Source organism: Nicrophorus vespilloides, unplaced genomic scaffold, assembly GCF_001412225.1.
Source record: "Nicrophorus vespilloides isolate i.1.1-1 unplaced genomic scaffold, Nicve_v1.0, whole genome shotgun sequence".
Lineage (NCBI taxonomy): Eukaryota > Metazoa > Arthropoda > Insecta > Coleoptera > Silphidae > Nicrophorus > Nicrophorus vespilloides.
Genome location: NW_017098609.1, coordinates 1,066 through 19,207, shown reverse-complemented (window position 1 = coordinate 19,207; position 18,142 = coordinate 1,066). Strand labels below are relative to the sequence as shown.

The following is an 18,142-nucleotide window of genomic DNA, read 5'->3' as shown; positions in this document are numbered from 1 at the left end:
AATCAAACAATTTTAAAGCTTTTAGAACGGAAATATTTCTAAAAAAAACAGTGAGAATGTTTTGCAAACCAATCATTTTTGTATACAATATAAACTGCCAACAAATATTTAGATCCTTTTTACGTCTTAAAAACGTCTTAAAAAACAATTAACAAAAGTCAGGTCTAAGAACTGTAATAGCATTCAACTTATAGCCCGAGATGGCAGGTTGTGAATGAACAATAAAAGCTAGAAAAAAAAAAAAAAGAACTGTAATAAAACTATTTGATAAAAGTTGAAACTAAATGTTGCAAAATACATAATTTAATTAAGCAATTTGAATATCTTTGAATATGGAAATAATTGACAATAATTGGGGGCTAAAAATATTAACAATATTACTAGTTTAATCAAACAATTTTAAAGCTTTTAGAACGGAAATATTTCTAAAAAACAGTGAGAATGTTTTGCAAACTAATTTTTGTATACAATATAAACTACCAACAAGTATTTAGATCCTTTTTACGTCTTTTTATAATTTAAATAGTGACAAAAATGTCACAGTCAGGCGATAAAGGGTTAAAATAAAGTTCTAAAAATTGATCAAAACAGACTGGATTGCGTTAAATAATAATATTGTGCAATGGAAGCTCCGATCGGTGATAATTATGCAACGTTTCGATTTCCCATTTGCCCCAGAGCTTCCCACCTAATTGATCATTTCTGGCCGCATTTGCGCTTGTTCTGCTCTCGCCAAGTGGAAATTGCTTTCCACCAAAACTATGACAGTTGGTGTATGTGTGTAAATGTGCATATGTACACTCTAAGTATGTGAATGTGTGTGTGAGTGAGCACAATTAAAACCGCCATCGATTTCATCCGAACCGCCCCCCCTGCCCCCCTTCAGCATCAATAGCGAAGGACACGGATCGCAAATTAATCTATATTTAATCTGGTTGCAGCTCCTTCATCAATGTTGCAAATGACCTCGGAACGATCGATCATCCGAAGGTCGATTGACATCCTTCGTGGCCGCAATTAATGCTGTCTGTCAATCTGCATTTGAAATTGTCCACACAGAATGTATTTGATATATACAAAATTAATATATCATAGTTATATACATTAATCATATTATATCAGTCTAAAAAAAATACTTTTAATTAATGTTTTCGGGTCTATATCGCAAGCCCGACAACCAAAATCCCGACTGTATCGAAATCCCGACTGTATCGAAATCCAGACGTTCAAAATCCCGACTATATCAAAATCTCGACAACCATAATCCCGACCGTATCAGAATCTCGACAACCATAATCTCGACTATATCAAAATCTCGACTGTATCAAAATCCCGACTATATTGAAAATTTTTACAATAACATTTTTAAATTATTTCGGAGCTTAGTCACCTTGTGTTACACTTTTATTATTAATAACAATAAATTATTAATAATTTATTTGATTTTGTTGAATTATTCATAATAAACCTTAAAATTATGAAATAATCTCAAATACAATTAGATTAATAATTGTAATTAATTATTATTAATAACAATTTCAAAATCACTACGCTCAGGAATAATTTAAAAATGTTATTGTTGACATTTTCGATATAGTCGGGATTTTAAAATAGTCAAGATTATGGTTGTCGAGATTTCGATACAGTCGAGATTTCGGTTGTCGGTCTTGCGATTGCCACCGAATGTTTTGGACAACTTCAATTTGAAATTTCGACACTATCCACTTAGTACATCGAAAAGTAACTGTAATAAAAATATTAGTACAAACCAAATTTGTTAAAGTGTTTTAAGCAATTAAACAATTTTCAATAATTAGAAAATTAAATCGTTTTTTTCAAATCTCAGTTTCAAATTTGTATAAAACAATTGTTTAATTTATTGTCAATTTATTATAAAAAATAAATAAATATTTAATTCAAGTAATTGCTGAAAGATGGCGTATTTAAATTACTTGCATAAACGTATACAAACTTCTAATTTCAATACAATTTTTATTAATATATAATTTAAAAATGAATAATTAAGCTTCCAAAAAGCATTGTCTCCATATTTTAATAAATTTGTTGAATATTATAATAAATTATAGAACATTAAACATAGAAATTAAAGATGATTATTTGAGGAAATAAATGTGTTTCGTGTAATATTTGTAGATTCTAACGTTTGGCTATAATTTACTGTTAAAAATGAAGTAACGAACAATTAAGTCTCGAAAAATTCTTCACAACTTATCAAAATTTTTCAAATACTATAAACGATAGAAATAGTATTAGATATGGAAATTAAAGATGAATAGTTGAAGAATTATATGTGTTTGATGCAATATTTGTAGCTATTAACGTATGACTGTAATTCAGTATTTATTAACTAATGAAGTAACAAGAAATGTAGGTTCTAAGAAGCAGTGTGTCCACACTTTAATAAATTTGTTACAAAGTTGTTATTATTAATCAAGAAAAATTAATTTGTAATATTAAAACAAAATCATTTCATTAAGAATTAATTTAAGTTAAATTTCTCTAAATCAATAATCATAAAACATTAACAGATTAAAAAAAAGCATATTTTTTTATACATAGTTCAAAGTTTTGTTTCGTTAAGAAATTGTATTTTGTTAGGTTATAATTAAAAAATGGCCGTTAATGACAGTTATATTTAAAAAAAATTAATGAATTTAAAATTATCATTAAGTAATTAAATATAAAGTTACGTGTGTAATTTAACAGCTACGAATAACAATTAAACCAATAATTAAATGTATAATAATAATTAAAAGAAAAAACTTACGTTTCTTATAGTTTTGAGTCATCAATGTAAGAGCGTCAACCGGAAATGGTGGTATGTTTATTCAAAAGACAAAAGCATTACGAGAATAAACAAATGTTGATAGTGGTGAAGATGTTTGCATAACAAATCATTATTATAGGCAACTCAATTTACATATTTTCATGAATGATTGTATTATATTTTTTTGTTATTATAGCTATTATTAACTTTATACATTCAAAAACTCCAATAGATGTCGAATAATTAACAAATTAATTATTATATCGCTTTTTATAAATTCAATAATTTGAATAAAATGTATAATTATTAAAGCAATTTCAATACGTTACTTTCTTTGATTTCTTTATAATACGGTACGAATAAATCTGATTTGTAACCATTTTGAGTGTATTATAACATGATTTTCAAATATGACATAACACAGTTAATGATATGAGGGTTACAAACTATTGCTCCGAATTTTTAGTTATTGTCTGTTTAAAACTACCTAGGGAGCTCTGTGATCGCTATTTTTGATAGAGTAATTAAGTTTCTGAGCCGCAATTTATAATTGAAAGAGCCAAGGGTTGCCGACCTCTGAATTAGTTGATATAAACAAATGAATAAAGCATAGCCTAGTTGATATAGAAATAAAATGTTCGTTACAAAGTATAAATGATAAATCTTAATTAATCAACCAATTAATTATTAATTAACGAATTCCTTTTACATCAAGGAAATTGATTGTAATCGATTAAATAAGTAATCTTTCTATCAAAAGATGAAATGTACTTTGCGGCTCTCGAATCTCCATTTCAGCTTCCACCTTCTCTAATTACGCAAGTAATTATATTCCCGCACTAATTGGACGTCTCCGATGTCGCGGATGCGAAAAAGCAAAATAACAATACTGATAATAATAATAATAATAATAGCAAGCTTTGATGAAAATTCAATTACGGCCGTAATCCAATATCGTTCGACGTCGAAGGGAAAATTATTGAAACGAAATCCAAAAGCGAAATTGCAGCTGTTTTGTTTTGATTAACTTTTACTCTCGCAAATCGGATCGGATTCTCTCCGCTTCTTCATCTCCGCAAAATTCGATCCAACATTAAAATTACAGGAAATATCCAATGAAATCTCCATTAAAAGAGACTGTTTCATAATTGATAATTGAAATCCTCTGACAAAAAATTATTCAACATTACTTTGTATTGAAGGGAAAATCAAAGAAAACAACAACTAATTTCTAAATTAATTATCAAGTATTAGATATAAACTAATTAACATTCATTAACCAATTTAAAAACAACAACATTGTAATTTGTATTATATGTATGAAGGTAAGATTACGTTATAATTATGGCATAATCGTTAAATGGATTTCAATTAAAATTAATCTATGAATAATTCGTGGGAGGCATCTGAATTTTACTTTACGGCTTTAAATTTTACTTTAATCAGCTCTAAGTGAAATTAAATTATAAAGTACGGTTTAATTAAGCGAATTTATGCTTTCGGTCTGCAAACCGCTAACGACCATCGTTCACCACTGTTTATTATCAAATTAATGCAAATATTTGTATAATAAAATTATTTTAATGGGACGTTAAATTTTTTTTAATGTCTCTTCATCTAATAAAAGTATTACCAACAATAAAATGAAAAGATTACATTAACTTTAATATTTAGTTCAGAAAATAAAAAAAAAATCTTTCTACATTTTGCATTGATGCAAAATTTTACTGTATTATGGTAAAGTTTTGTTAGGTTATAATTTAAAAAATGGCCGTTCATGACAGTTATACAAAAAAATAATGAATTTATTAATTATCATTATTAAGTAATGAAATGTAAATTTACGTGTGTAATTTAACAGCTGCGAATAACAATTAAACCAATAATTATAATAATAATTAAAAGAAAAACTTAAGTTTCTTATAGTTTTCAGTCATCAATGTAAGAGCGTCAACCGGAAATGGTGTATGTTTATTCAAAAGACAAAAGCATTACGACAATAAACAAATGTTGATAGTAGTGAAGATGTTTGCATAAGAATCAATATTACAGGCAACTCAATTTACATATTTTTATGAATTATTGTATTATATTTTTTTTTTGTTATTATAGGTATTATTTCAGTATTACCTTTATACATTTAATAAAAATTCTGAATCAAAATTGAAATTCACCTGTGTCATTGATGCGAAATTTTACTGTATTATTGTACAGGGTGTCCCAAAATTAACGCAAGATTTGAATATGCCGCCATTTGTGCAGTAAAGTGTTGGCAACCAAAAAAAAAACAATTTGACAATCACTTAATGATTAGGGAAAGTTAGCAACTATCTTTCCTTACCAAACATTGTACTCCCACTATGCTAATTCACTACTATGTAATAGGATGTTTATGTAATGCAAGAGAGTGCTAAAGAGTCCAAGTTAGTTTTAGTCTTAGAGGAGAGTCCTCTCGAATTCTAGTTAGACTCATAAAAACCCTAGTAACAAACCTAGCATAAAAGAATCTAGACATAAAAGTTATTGATAATCTTCTTGTGAACAATAAAGTGTTTATTATCATAAAAACTCCAACTTCACTTCTAGCATTCCTTAAAAAAAACTCCACAATATCATAACTACGAGATATTCCACACTGTCCAGAGATATTTGAATCCCGGGACACGACAAGATTTTATGCAAATTTCTTTTATCTATCGTTTCGTTTTCAGATTTCACAGACTTTCTGAATTTCATTTAGAATTATCGAAACAAATAAGTTTTTAGATGTTATAATGTTTGATGTTTTCAGCAGATTTTATAATTTTATTTATCAATCAATTTTTATTTTTCAATGTTATTTTAGACACATTTATTTTGTAGCTTTTCAATTAAGTATGAAATTTATTACTGTAAATTTTCATTATTTACTATTATAATTGCTGTAAAACTGTGTAGCATAACATTTAATAAACAATAAAAAGTAGTATAAATATGACCAGAATATAAAATTTATACTGTCCATTTAGTGTGGCGGTTGAAAATAATTACATGGTTTTTCGATTAGTAAACATTTATTATTTAAACTGTCGTTATTTGCGTTTTCGGACCGGTGAATTAATGGTAATAGGGTGGATGCTCACATCGCAGTAGCAAATAATAATGATACTGTTTCACCGAATTTATACACGTGTGCGTTGTGTGCGCGGATTCGTTTCAATTGGAAATTAATTTTATTGGACATTATTGCATGCGATTTTCGAAATGAATTCTGGTTCGAGGCAGAGTTCGAACAGTTTCGCATCGTATATTATAACATTTACATTAATTTTAAACGAAACGTAATTATTTACCAAATACTATTATAATTATCCAATATGCAAACAATAATTTATGTACATTTATTGTTAATTCATAAAAAGATTATTTGTTGATGGAAAACATTGATGGAATTTGGTACTAATTTTCAGGATATTTTATACTAATTTGTTAGATGTTAATTAATATTGTTTTGAAATGTTTCAACAAGTTTTTACTTAGATAAGAAAATAAAGTTTTTTTTACTTTAATTAAATTAGAAATTTCTATTTTTTTTGCATATTTCTATAAATTTATTTTGAAGTCACTACGTAGATTTGATTTAAATGTATATTAAAACTAAATTAATTAAAATTTGAAACTCAATGTTGAAAGTACATTTTTGTAATTTATCTTGAAAAGTTTCGAATAAAACTACAAATAAAAGAAAATATATAACTTTGTTTCTATAATCTTATTAATCAAAGTTCATTAAAGTTTTAAAATTTCATGTTTTCAGTAGGTTTTATACAAATTTGTTTTGTTACTTCTATAGTCTTCTTTATCAATTTTTATAAATTTATTTTATTTCTTATATGATTATATTTTTAAGTTTTCACTGTTGCTTAACAAAAAGTCTGAATTTTCATGTTTTTAGTAGATTTTATACAACTTTGATTCAATTCTTTTGTGATTTTATTTATCAGTTTTCACTACAGTTTGAAATTTATTTATTTGTTACATTCAATTAAGTTTGAATTTTTTTTAAAACGTTTGTATATATAAAATGTTACTTTCATTGTCTTAATTATCTAATGTCAGAATTTGTTTCCATAGATTTATTTTATTTCTTAAGTAAATTTCTATAAAATTTGATTCGTTTTTCAGAAACTTCTAAATTTCAATTTTTCAAGACAACTCATACAAATTTGTATCGTTTTCTATAATCATATATATCAGTTTTCACTAAAGTTTGAAATTTCATGTTTTCATTAGACTTTACACAAATATGTTTTCATTACTTCCACGGATTTTACTAATGTTTGAAATCTCAATATTTTAAGAGATTCTATACAAATTTGTATTGATATTTATAGTTGAATAATAGCAATTTTTACTAAAGTTTGAAATTTGATGTTTTCCAGTAGATTTCATACAAATTCGTTTCCACGCTTCTATTGTATTATATTTCAGACTAAATTCTAAATCTCAATATTTCAAGAGATTTTATACAAATTTGATTCATTACTGCTACGATCTTATTTAGCAATTTTTGAATTTTGTAAATCTAATAATTGCATATTGTTTTTTTGCACAATCGAAGTAAATTACAATGTTTCAGTGTACGCGATTTAACGCACAACAAAACGCGAAATTCGATTCGAAACCGATTGTGTGCGATCGGACAATTTGGTAACGGAATCGAATTAAATTCGGTATCCAACGCAGATACAGAGATAGAGAGAATTTCTGATTAAGGCAGCGAAAATTGTGCAAACAGCCGGCAGATTTAATTAGTGCAAATGGAATGTAAATATGGACGAAGGTCCGAAAAAAAAAGAGAGTACAAACGCTTTAATCAACCGATTTCGAACAGGAAACGGAAATGACCCAGCAAACTAACGAACCCACTTCCTGCAATGAACGTCGTTAACACATCGAAATACCAGGGAAAACAAACGTTAAAAGTGTATAACAAGTAATTGCAATGCGCAATTAAAAGCACTAGTTATAATTGCAATAAAATTCAACAATTTCTACACGTAGTTTTATAACAAATAAAAAAATAAAAATTGCACAAATGATCACAATTATTTGTTTTCAATGAAAAATAAAGATCAATTTGTTTCAGTTTTTGTGAAAAAAATCGTTTTGAAATTGTTATCAAATGTGCTGTGGTAATTGTAAAATCTACAAAATGATTAAAGAATTCTGTTATTTCTTTTATTCAAATTTTGTCATATTGATATAAAAAAAACGTTTTCAAGCAAATAAAAGAAAAATGTATGGCGAAATTAATTCGTAAATGTATTTTTATTTGCGTTAAGTACTCAAAGTTGGCGTGTGTATTGAGTTTGAACTTTAATCGAAGAAACGAATTCAGAAAAATAGTTTTTATTTGCTTACTTAGAGAATTGGAAAAGGCAGAGTTATGATTATTTTCTTGTTTTCTTTCTCACCAAACAACACGAAATAATATTCGCAAAACGCGATGATGATGAAACACTGGATTCATTCCGACTATCGATTTCGTCGCACGTTCTTCTTGCAGCTGTTATGTTTTGAGTTTGTTTGTTTGTTTGTTTGCAAGAGACATGCAGCAAATGTTTAGATTTAAATTAAATCCGTTGCTGCATGGTGAAATACACTCGAGATAAGAACGAACAACTTTAAATTGAAAGTTTCGCTGGAGAAACTTGAGTGGATATATTAACTTGAACACTTCGAAGTATTAAAAAAGAAAAGAGAATATAAAGCGTAAATGAAAATTTTCACTTTTTTTTAATATTAGTAATAATGATAATTTTTAGAAAATACTTTGTTTTTTTCTTTTGGAAAATAGGAATTTTGATGGTTTTTTTTTTTGGAAAATTTTAGTAATTTTGATAATATTTGTAATAATTTTGATGTTTTTAGAAAATATTGGTCATTTTGATATTCTTTATAAGATTTAAATTTGTCATGAAAGAAGCGTTACTATTTAAATTTACCGCCATTTCTTTTCCATTAAACTTATGTCACTTTGACATTTGACATTTATAACAACGTTTAACCTGATTGTATTTAACGATAAAGAAGCCATTTCTTATCTATTACACTTATGTCACTTTGACATTTATAATAACGTAAACTATAAAAATTTAACCTATTGAGCAATAAAGAAGCTATACTTATATGCAGTTAATTTGGTGGAGAATCATTCGAAAATTGTATAATAGAAATAGCAAGTGTCATAAAAGAAACGTTACCATTTAATTTTATCACAAATTATTTTCTATTGAGGTTATGTCAGTTTTTATTTGATATAACCTGAAATAGTAATTTTCATCACTTTTAGAAAATATTTGAAATTTTCATATATATTTTGGAAAATGTTAGTAATTCGAATATTTTTTTGGAAAATGTTAGTAATTTTGATATTTTTTGGAAAATATTAGTCATTTTGATATTCTTTATAAAATTTGAATTTATAATGAAAGAAGCGTTACTATTTAAATTTACCGCCATTTATTTTCTATTACACTTATGTCACTTTGACATTTATAATAACGTAAACTATAAAAAATTAACCTGATATTACTGAACAATAAAGAAGTTATACTCATATGCAGTATATTTTGGTGGAGAATTATATGAAAATTGTAAAATAGAAGTATCAAATGTCATAAAAGAAACGTCACCATTTCATTTTATTACAAATATTTGACATTTATATAACCTGAAATACTAGTAATTTTGATCACTTTTAGAAAATATTATAATGATCAATCTTTTCAATTTATTTTCAAGAAATTTCGTACAATTTTCTGAAACTTTTATAATTTGTTTGTATTGAATTTATTACAAAATATTATTGAAAATACATATAAGTAATTGAAGTTTTCTATTAAATATTAATAATTTTCATATTCATTTGGAAAATTCTTATAATTTTTTGTTTAAATATCATTGATTTTAAAAAAAAAAAACTGCAAAATTTGATTGTTTATGAATAATTCCAATAATTTGGGAAATAAATTCAATAAAAAAAAAATCTGAAACTTTATTTTTTTTTGTTAAACATACAGTTTTATAATTTACAATATCAAACAAAATTCCAGCAATTTCATACTGATATTGGATTATTTTTCATTCCAAATATATTTTGCTTGTATTATTATAGTTTGGAGCCAATTAAAACTTATATATGCACAGATATCGTTATTTTTTCCTCCCTTGTTTCGCCTTCTGAATTGGAAATCGATGCCAGGAAACAAAACAAACGCGGCATTCATAAATTTCTCTTGTTTTTTTTTATTCGCGTTTCATTTGTTATTTTCCTGACGAATAGACGGCCACCATTCATCCACATTTGAATGCTCGCACGTATCGAACGAAAACGACGCTTTCACGTCACCTATTTTTAAATTTCCCTCCATTCGTCTTTCATTCATCATTTTTTTCTGGTTATTTTTGTTTTTGTTTGTATATAAATAGAAGCACACTTCGATTACCCATCAATTCTATCGCATCGCATCACCTGTTGGCTGCGAACGGGAAGGAAATATCGCAATCTAAAGACAATAGAATCAAAAGGCCCATTTTCGTTTGTGAACTATCGGAATCGATGCTTCGAGCTACAAACAAGAAGCACAGCAATGAAAAAAAGAAAACCTCAATCCCTTTTCATATTTTTATATCGAATAATGTTATTGGTATTGCCTCGGGGGAGATAAATCACTGCGAATTCTTCCTACTTTGCTCCAACAATTTTTATGTGTGTATCAGATATGTAATATCTAGTTCGCAGCGCGAAACCGTCCCATCCCATTTATAGTTATTGTACTTTATTTCATCCCGTAATGCACCCTTCACACGCTCCATCTCCTATCACGGTCTCGTTCAAAGTAATCAGATTGTTGTTCATATTTCATTTCATTCCCTTTAGACAGACGTGAACTTTGGAAAAGCACTGTTATCCACGATTAATTAACCATGAAAGACATTCAATCAGGATCAATAGAAATTCAATTAGTTTCTTTTTCTCAATAAGTGATTGAAATTATAATTATATAACATACAAACAAGTTCAACATAGAATTACTTCAATACTTTGTTTATTTTTAATTATATTTTTTATTTCAGAGTAACAATTCAATTTTTTCAATTACTAATAGTTTTATTTAAAAAAATTTAGATAATTTAGATAATTAATTAAAAAATTTGATATTTTTTTAGAAAATAACTGAAATTTTTATATATATTTTTTTTTTGGAAAATGTTAGTAATTTTGATATTCTTTGTAAAATAGTAGTAATTTTTGTTAAAATATTAGTCATTTTGATATTCTTTATAAGATTTAAATTTGTCATAAAAGAAGCGTTAATATTTAAATTTACCGCCATTTCTTTTCCATTAAACTTATGTTACTTTGACATTTGACATTTATATAACCTGAAATATTAATTTTCATCACTTTTAGAAAATATTTGAAATTTTCATATATATTTTGGAAAAAGTTAGTAATTGGTAATAGTAATGTTAGTAATTTTGATATTATTTGTAAAATATATAAGTAATTTCAATATTTTTTTGTTAAAATATTAGTCATTTTGATATTGTTTATAAGATTTAAATTTGTCATAAACGAAGCGTTAGAATTTAAATTTACCGCCATTTCTTTTTTATTAAACTTATGTCACTTTGACATTTGACATCTATAACAACGTCTACAATACAAATTTAATCTGATTGTATTTAACGATAAAGAAGCTATAGTCATGTAAATTCAATTTCTTGGAGAATTATTTGAAAATTGTAAAAAATAAGTACCAAATGTCATAAAAGAAACGTTACTATTTCATTTTATCACAAATTATTTTCTGTTGAGGTAATGTCAGTTTTTATTTGACATTTATATAACCTGAAATGGTAATTTTCATCACTTTTAGAAAATATTTGAAATTTTCATATACATTTTGGAGAATGTTAGTAATTCGGATATTTTGTTGGAAAATGTTAGTAATTTTGATATTTTTTTGGAAAATAATAGTAATTTTGATATTTTTTATAAGATTTAAATTTGTCATAAACGAAGCGTTAGAATTTAAATTTACCGCCATTTATTTTCCATTAAACTTATGTCACTTTGACATTTGACATTTATAATAAAGTTAACTATACAAAGAAACGTTGCCATTTCATTTTAGTACAAATTATTTTCTATTGAAGTTATGTCAGTTTTTATTTGACATTTATATAACCTGAAATAACAGAAATTTTAATCAGTTTTAGAAAATATTTGTAATTTTCATATATATTTTGGAGAATATTAGCAATTTTGAAAATATTTGTAAAATACTAGTCATTTTGATAATTTTTAGAAAATTTTAATCTAATAATTTTATACAAACTAATTAAGAACTTTAAGAGTGAAATTTAATTTTATGTTTAAACTAAAATATTTTTTATCCATTTAATATTTAAACATTAATAACCAAAAAAAACTGTAGCACTTTGTATTAAAAGTCTTCTCATTTCATGCAAAGATCCATTAAGGGAATGTTACATCATTAGAGAATTATTAATAAAGCATGATACATTGGGCAATTATTCAAATGGAATACAGATAAATGTAGGAGAGCGATTACACGAGATGATTACATGAATGAACAACTTGTTCCATTAGGGATGAAGCTGCAGCAGTAGCAGCAAGTAGAATGAGGAAGGGTAGCAGAAGGATAAGGAAGAGATGGGAGCAGGAGACGCAGGCTTCATCACTTACATTGATAATGCTCCTTCTCAGACGCACGAGATCCTTCCTGCGGTGTCTGCCCCCGGAAATTGTACCGGAAAGGCTCAGCAGTAATACCAATGCAGTTCCCAGCAGCATATTGGATCCTGCAAACACGATTCAATGAATATTTATTCCAGTTAAGCTCAGAACCGTCCGATCCTTTCCCTTATTTATTTATCCCCTTTTTTCTTTCCGATTCACTACATACAATCTATTTCTTAGTTTAATACAACTTATAATTAAATGAAATAGTTTTACAAAAAAAAAAGGGCAATACAAATGTTTATAAATAAAACAAATTCTTTAATTATTCATTCAAATCAACCATAAAAATAAATAAATTATAAAAGTTTTTATAAGATTTAAATTTGTCATAAAAAAGCGTTACCATTTAAATTTACCGCCATTTCTTTTCTATTAAACTAACGTCACTTTGGCATTTGACATTTATATTAACGTAAACTATACAAATTTAACCTAATTATACTGAACAATAATGAAGTTATATGCAGTTAATTTGGTGGAGAATTATTTAAATATTGTAAAATAGAAGTATCAAATGTCATAAAAGAAACGTTACCATTTCATTTTCTATTGAGGTTATGTCAGTTTTTATTTGACATTTATATAAAGTGAACCCTCCAAATGTACTTTTCTAATAAATGTACAATTTGTCATAAAAGGTACGTTACCATTTCATTTTACTTTATATTGAGGTTACGTCAGTGTTTATTTGACATTTGACATACTGTAAACTATGCAGATCTAACCTAATAAATATATTATATAAAAATGAATGGAATTGAGAAGAGAATTATTGGAAAATTATTAAAAAAAATAATGTTCAAAGTTTCATAAAGGAAACGTTACCATTTCATTTTATCACAAATTATTATCTATTCAGGTTATGTCAGTTTTTATTTGACATTTATATAAAGTGAACCCTCCAAATGTAGTTTTCTAATAAATGTACAATTTGTCATGAAATATCAGTTATTATTTCATTTTACTGTATATTGAGGTTACGTCATTTTTATTTGACATTTGACATACTGTAAACTATGAAGATCTAACCTGATCAAAATCATAAAATTGAATTAAATACAGAAGAGAATTATTTGAAAATTATTAAAAAAAATAATGTTCAAAGTTTCATAAAGGCATTTATATAAAGTGAACCCCCCAAATGTACTTTCCTAATAAATATACAATTTGTCATGAAATATCAGTTACCATTTAATTTTACACTGTATATTGAGGTTACGTCAGTTTTTATTTGACATTTGACATATTGAAAACTATGCAAATCTAACCAGATCAAAATCATAAAATTGAATTAAATACAGAAGAGAATTATTTGAAAATTATTAAAAAAAATAATGTTCAAAGTTTCATAAAGGAAACGTTACCATTTCATTTTATCACAAATTATTTTTTATTGAGGTTATGTCAGTTTTTATTTGACACTTATATAAAGTGAACTCTCCAAATTTATTTTCCGAATAAATGTACAATTTGTCATAAAAGATACGTTGCCATTTCAGTTTGCAGTATATTGAGGTTACGTCAATTTTTATTTGACATTTGACATATTGAAAACTATGCAAATCTAACCTGATCAATATACTATATAAAAATGAATGGAACTGAGAATAGAATTATTTGAAAATTATTAAAAAATAATAATGTTCAAAGTGTCATAAAATAAACGTTACCATTTCATTGTCTATTGAGGTTATGTCAGTTTTTATTTGACATTTATATAAAGTGAACCCCCCAAATGTACTTTCCTAATAAATATACAATTTGTCATGAAATATCAGTTACCATTTAATTTTACTGTATATTGAGGTTACGTCAGTTTTTATTTGACATTTGACATACTGTAAACTATGCAGACCTGACCTGATCAATATATTATATAAAAATGAATGGAATTGAGAAGAGAATTATTGGAAAATTATTAAAAAAAATAATGTTCAAAGTTTCATAAAGGAAACGTTACCATTTCATTTTATCACAAATTATTTTCTATTGAGGTTATGTCAATTTTTATTTGACATTTATTTAAAGTGAACCCCCCAAATGTACTTTTCTAATAAATGTACAATTTTTCATAAAATATCAGTTACTATTTAATTTTACTGTATATTGAGGTTACGTCAGTTTTTATTTGACATTTGACATACTGAAAACTATGCAAATCTAACCAGATCAATATAATATATAAAATTTCATTTCATCGCCATTTATTTTCTATTCAGATTATGTCAATTTTTATTTGACATATTGTAAACTATGCAAATCTAACCTAATTAATATACGAGAACTAAATATTAATGAATTAAATTGAGAAGCGAATTGTTTTAAAATTATAAAAAAAAAAATCTATAATAAAAGTACGAAATGTCATAAAAGAATCGTTACCATTTCATTTTAGTGCCATGTCTATTCTTTTAAGGTTACGTCAGTTTTATGTGACAGTTCTATTACATAGATTATCCTATTTCAGTGTAGTAATAAATTGAATCTTTGTATTCGTTAAGAATTTGAATCAGTTATGAAATGGAAGCAAAAATTGATTAACTTTGTGGGTCAATTTCCATCCAATCACTGAACCCACACGGACCATAACATTTTATTATTGTAGCCGAAGACACTCGTACCCTTTCTCTCTCCCTCTCTAGCATATTTTGTATCATTTCGTCTATGGACGGATGAAGGTAATGTAGCAAAGAGAAAGAGAAAAAAAGAAGTATTTCCGCCGCGAAAGCAAACGAGCCGTCTAATCCCGAAAGCTCAAAGGCAACCCTCACTTAACGGCGATTCCACTTTTGACAACCTAATCTGAACGCAGAAAAAAAAAGCTTTCTCCCCATCACAACTAGATTTTATTTTTAGCCACTTGTAAATCCATAAAATAATGTAATCCACTTACAAATTTACTTGTTCAAGGTTGTAATTGATGTTTAACAAATTCCTTTCTTTATATCTTTTAATTACCAATTACTAAATTCAAGTCAAATAAATTTTGTTCTTCATTAATTAATTAGCTTTGTTACATTTGTCTACATCAAAAGTCTTCTCACAGCCTTTGTACAGTCGTTATAGAATACGAATTATGTATAGGTCACAAAAGCATAATCAAGTAGGTCACGATGTACAAAGGACAAAAGCTTTTCGGCTTTTGATACCGGACGCGTTTTCTTTTTTGTCCCACTTAACGTCGTTTCTATTTCTTTCATCGTCCACGTTTCAATCATTTAAATCACAGCCAACTTCTATTATTTTTTTTTGTTGGTTTTATTTCCTTCTCTTGCGCCCAGACGGAAGAATCGATAGTGTTCAGTTCAGATTGGTTTCGTGAATAATTCCCATCGCTAAGCTCGTGCGAACCTCACTCATTCCCCACACCGCATCGCACCGAAACGGCCCAATTTAATAATGCAATATCCAGCAGTCCGTGCATCCCCAAATCCGGCTAATGCACTCCACCTATCTTTCGTTCCGATGAATTAATTCGCGCCTGTCCTGAAATCTCAATTATTCACCCACACATCAGTCCATATAGATTTTGACCGCTTTTTAATTAATGTTGTGACTCCCTGATAATTCTATTATTAGAATACACACGAATCATCAATATTATATGTGCTTAAAAGCACAATTCTAACTAACAATTTTAATAAATTATTCGAATACCATAAAGACTAGAATTGCTATTGAACATAGATATTAAAGAAAGAAATGTGTATTGTGTAATGTTTGTGAATATAAACGTTTGGGTGCAATTCTTTGTCAAAAATTAAAGAAAGAAAAATTAAACATTTTTGTAAATTACTCAAAAACTATAAGACATAGAAAAGTGATTGCTGAATATTTGTGGAATAAAATGTGTATGATGCTAAATTACTAACGCCACGTATACGGCCTAAATTATAGTCAAAAAATAAAGAACAAAAAGTTAAGATTCGAAAAAGTGTCTTCACATTTTCATAAATTACTCGAAAAGTATAAATCGTATTAAAGTGGTTAAACATGGAAATGAAAGCAGAATATTTGTGGAATTAAAGTGTATGATGCTAAATTACTAACGCCACGTATACGGCCTAAATTATAGTCAAAAAATAAAGAACAAAAAATTAAGATTCGAAAAATCGTCTTCACATTTTCATAAATTACTCGAAAAGTATAAATTGTGTTAAGGTGTTTGAACATGGAAATAAAAGCTGAATATTTGTGGAATAAAATGTGTATGAGGCTAAATTACTAACTCTGCGCATACGGCTTAAATTATAGTCAAAAATGAAAGAACAAAAAAATTAAGATTGAAAAGTGTCTTCCCATTTTCATAAATTACTCGAAAAGTATAAATCGTATAAAGATGTTTGAACATGGAAATGGAAGCTGAATATTTTCTGAATAAAATGTGTATGATGTTAAATTATTAAATCCGCTCGTATGGCTTAAATTATAGTCAAAAATGAAAAAACAAAAAATTAAGATTCGAAAAACTGTCTTCACATTTTCATAAATTACTTGAAAAGTATAAATCGTGTAAAGGTGTTTGAACATGGAAATGAAATCTGAATATTTGTGAAATAAAATGCGTATGATGCTAAATTATTAACGCCACGCGTATGGCTTAAATTATAGTCAAAAATGAAAGAACAAAAAAATTAAAATTGGAAAAAGTGTCTTCCCATTTTCATAAATTACTCGAAAAGTGTAAATCGTATAAAAGTGTTTGAACATTGAAATGAAAGCTGAATATTTGTGGAATGAAATGTGTATAATGTTAAATTACTAGTTCTGCGCGTTTGGCTTAAATTATAGTCAAAAATAAAAGAACAAAAAATGAAGATTAGAAAAAGTGTCTTCACATTTTCATAAATTACTCGAAAAGCATAAATCGTACAAAGGCGTTTGAACATGGAAATGGAAGCTGAATATTTGCTGAATAAAATGTATATGATGTTAAATTACTAAATCCGCTCGTATGGCTTAAATTATAATCAAAAATGAAAGAACAAAATATTAAGATTCGAAAAAGTGTCTTCACATTTTCATAAATTACTCGAAAAGTATAAATCGTATAAACGTGTTTTAACATGGAAATGAAAGCAGAATATTTGTGCAATAGCAACTGTGCAATAATATTGTTGTAGCTGTAATTTTCTGCAAAAAAATAAGAGAACTAAAAATTAATCTTTGAAAAGGCAGAGCATTCACTTTTTAATAAATTACTCCAAGCTGTAACTAGCTGTCAAAATTGAAAAATAACCTATTCTAATGAAATGTAACATAACTTCTCCAATCAAATGTAATCTAACTTATTTCAAGAAATGTAAACCTGTCCTGAGCTAAACGAAGAAGTTCATGAACTTATCGACAATTGTAGTTTCAAGGTGACGCAAAGCGACGCAATTGTTACGTGAAACGTACGGTAGATCAATGCTGAATGAAAGAAGAATAAAAGAAAAAAGAGGAACGAAACAAAAATGAAACAGTTGACTGTGCAAAGTTTGCTCACGCAACTCGGATAAAGGCTGCACGGAAAGTTCATCCCGTGAACACGCAAA

The 18,142-nt window shown here is 26.9% G+C and overlaps 1 protein-coding gene across 1 annotated transcript in view; it reads right to left on the bottom strand.

Moving 5' to 3' along the window:
- Nucleotides 1-12,660, bottom strand: part of LOC108562903 (protein CYR61-like) — a gene marked incomplete at its 3' end in the record, with an annotated part of 40,967 nt that extends 28,307 nt beyond the window's left edge. The window contains exon 1 of the mRNA XM_017921403.1: nucleotides 12,549-12,660. Coding sequence (XP_017776892.1) covers nucleotides 12,549-12,656 — 108 coding nt within the window. The remainder of the gene's footprint in view (nucleotides 1-12,548) is intronic.
- Between the last annotated feature and the right edge of the window lie 5,482 nt (nucleotides 12,661-18,142).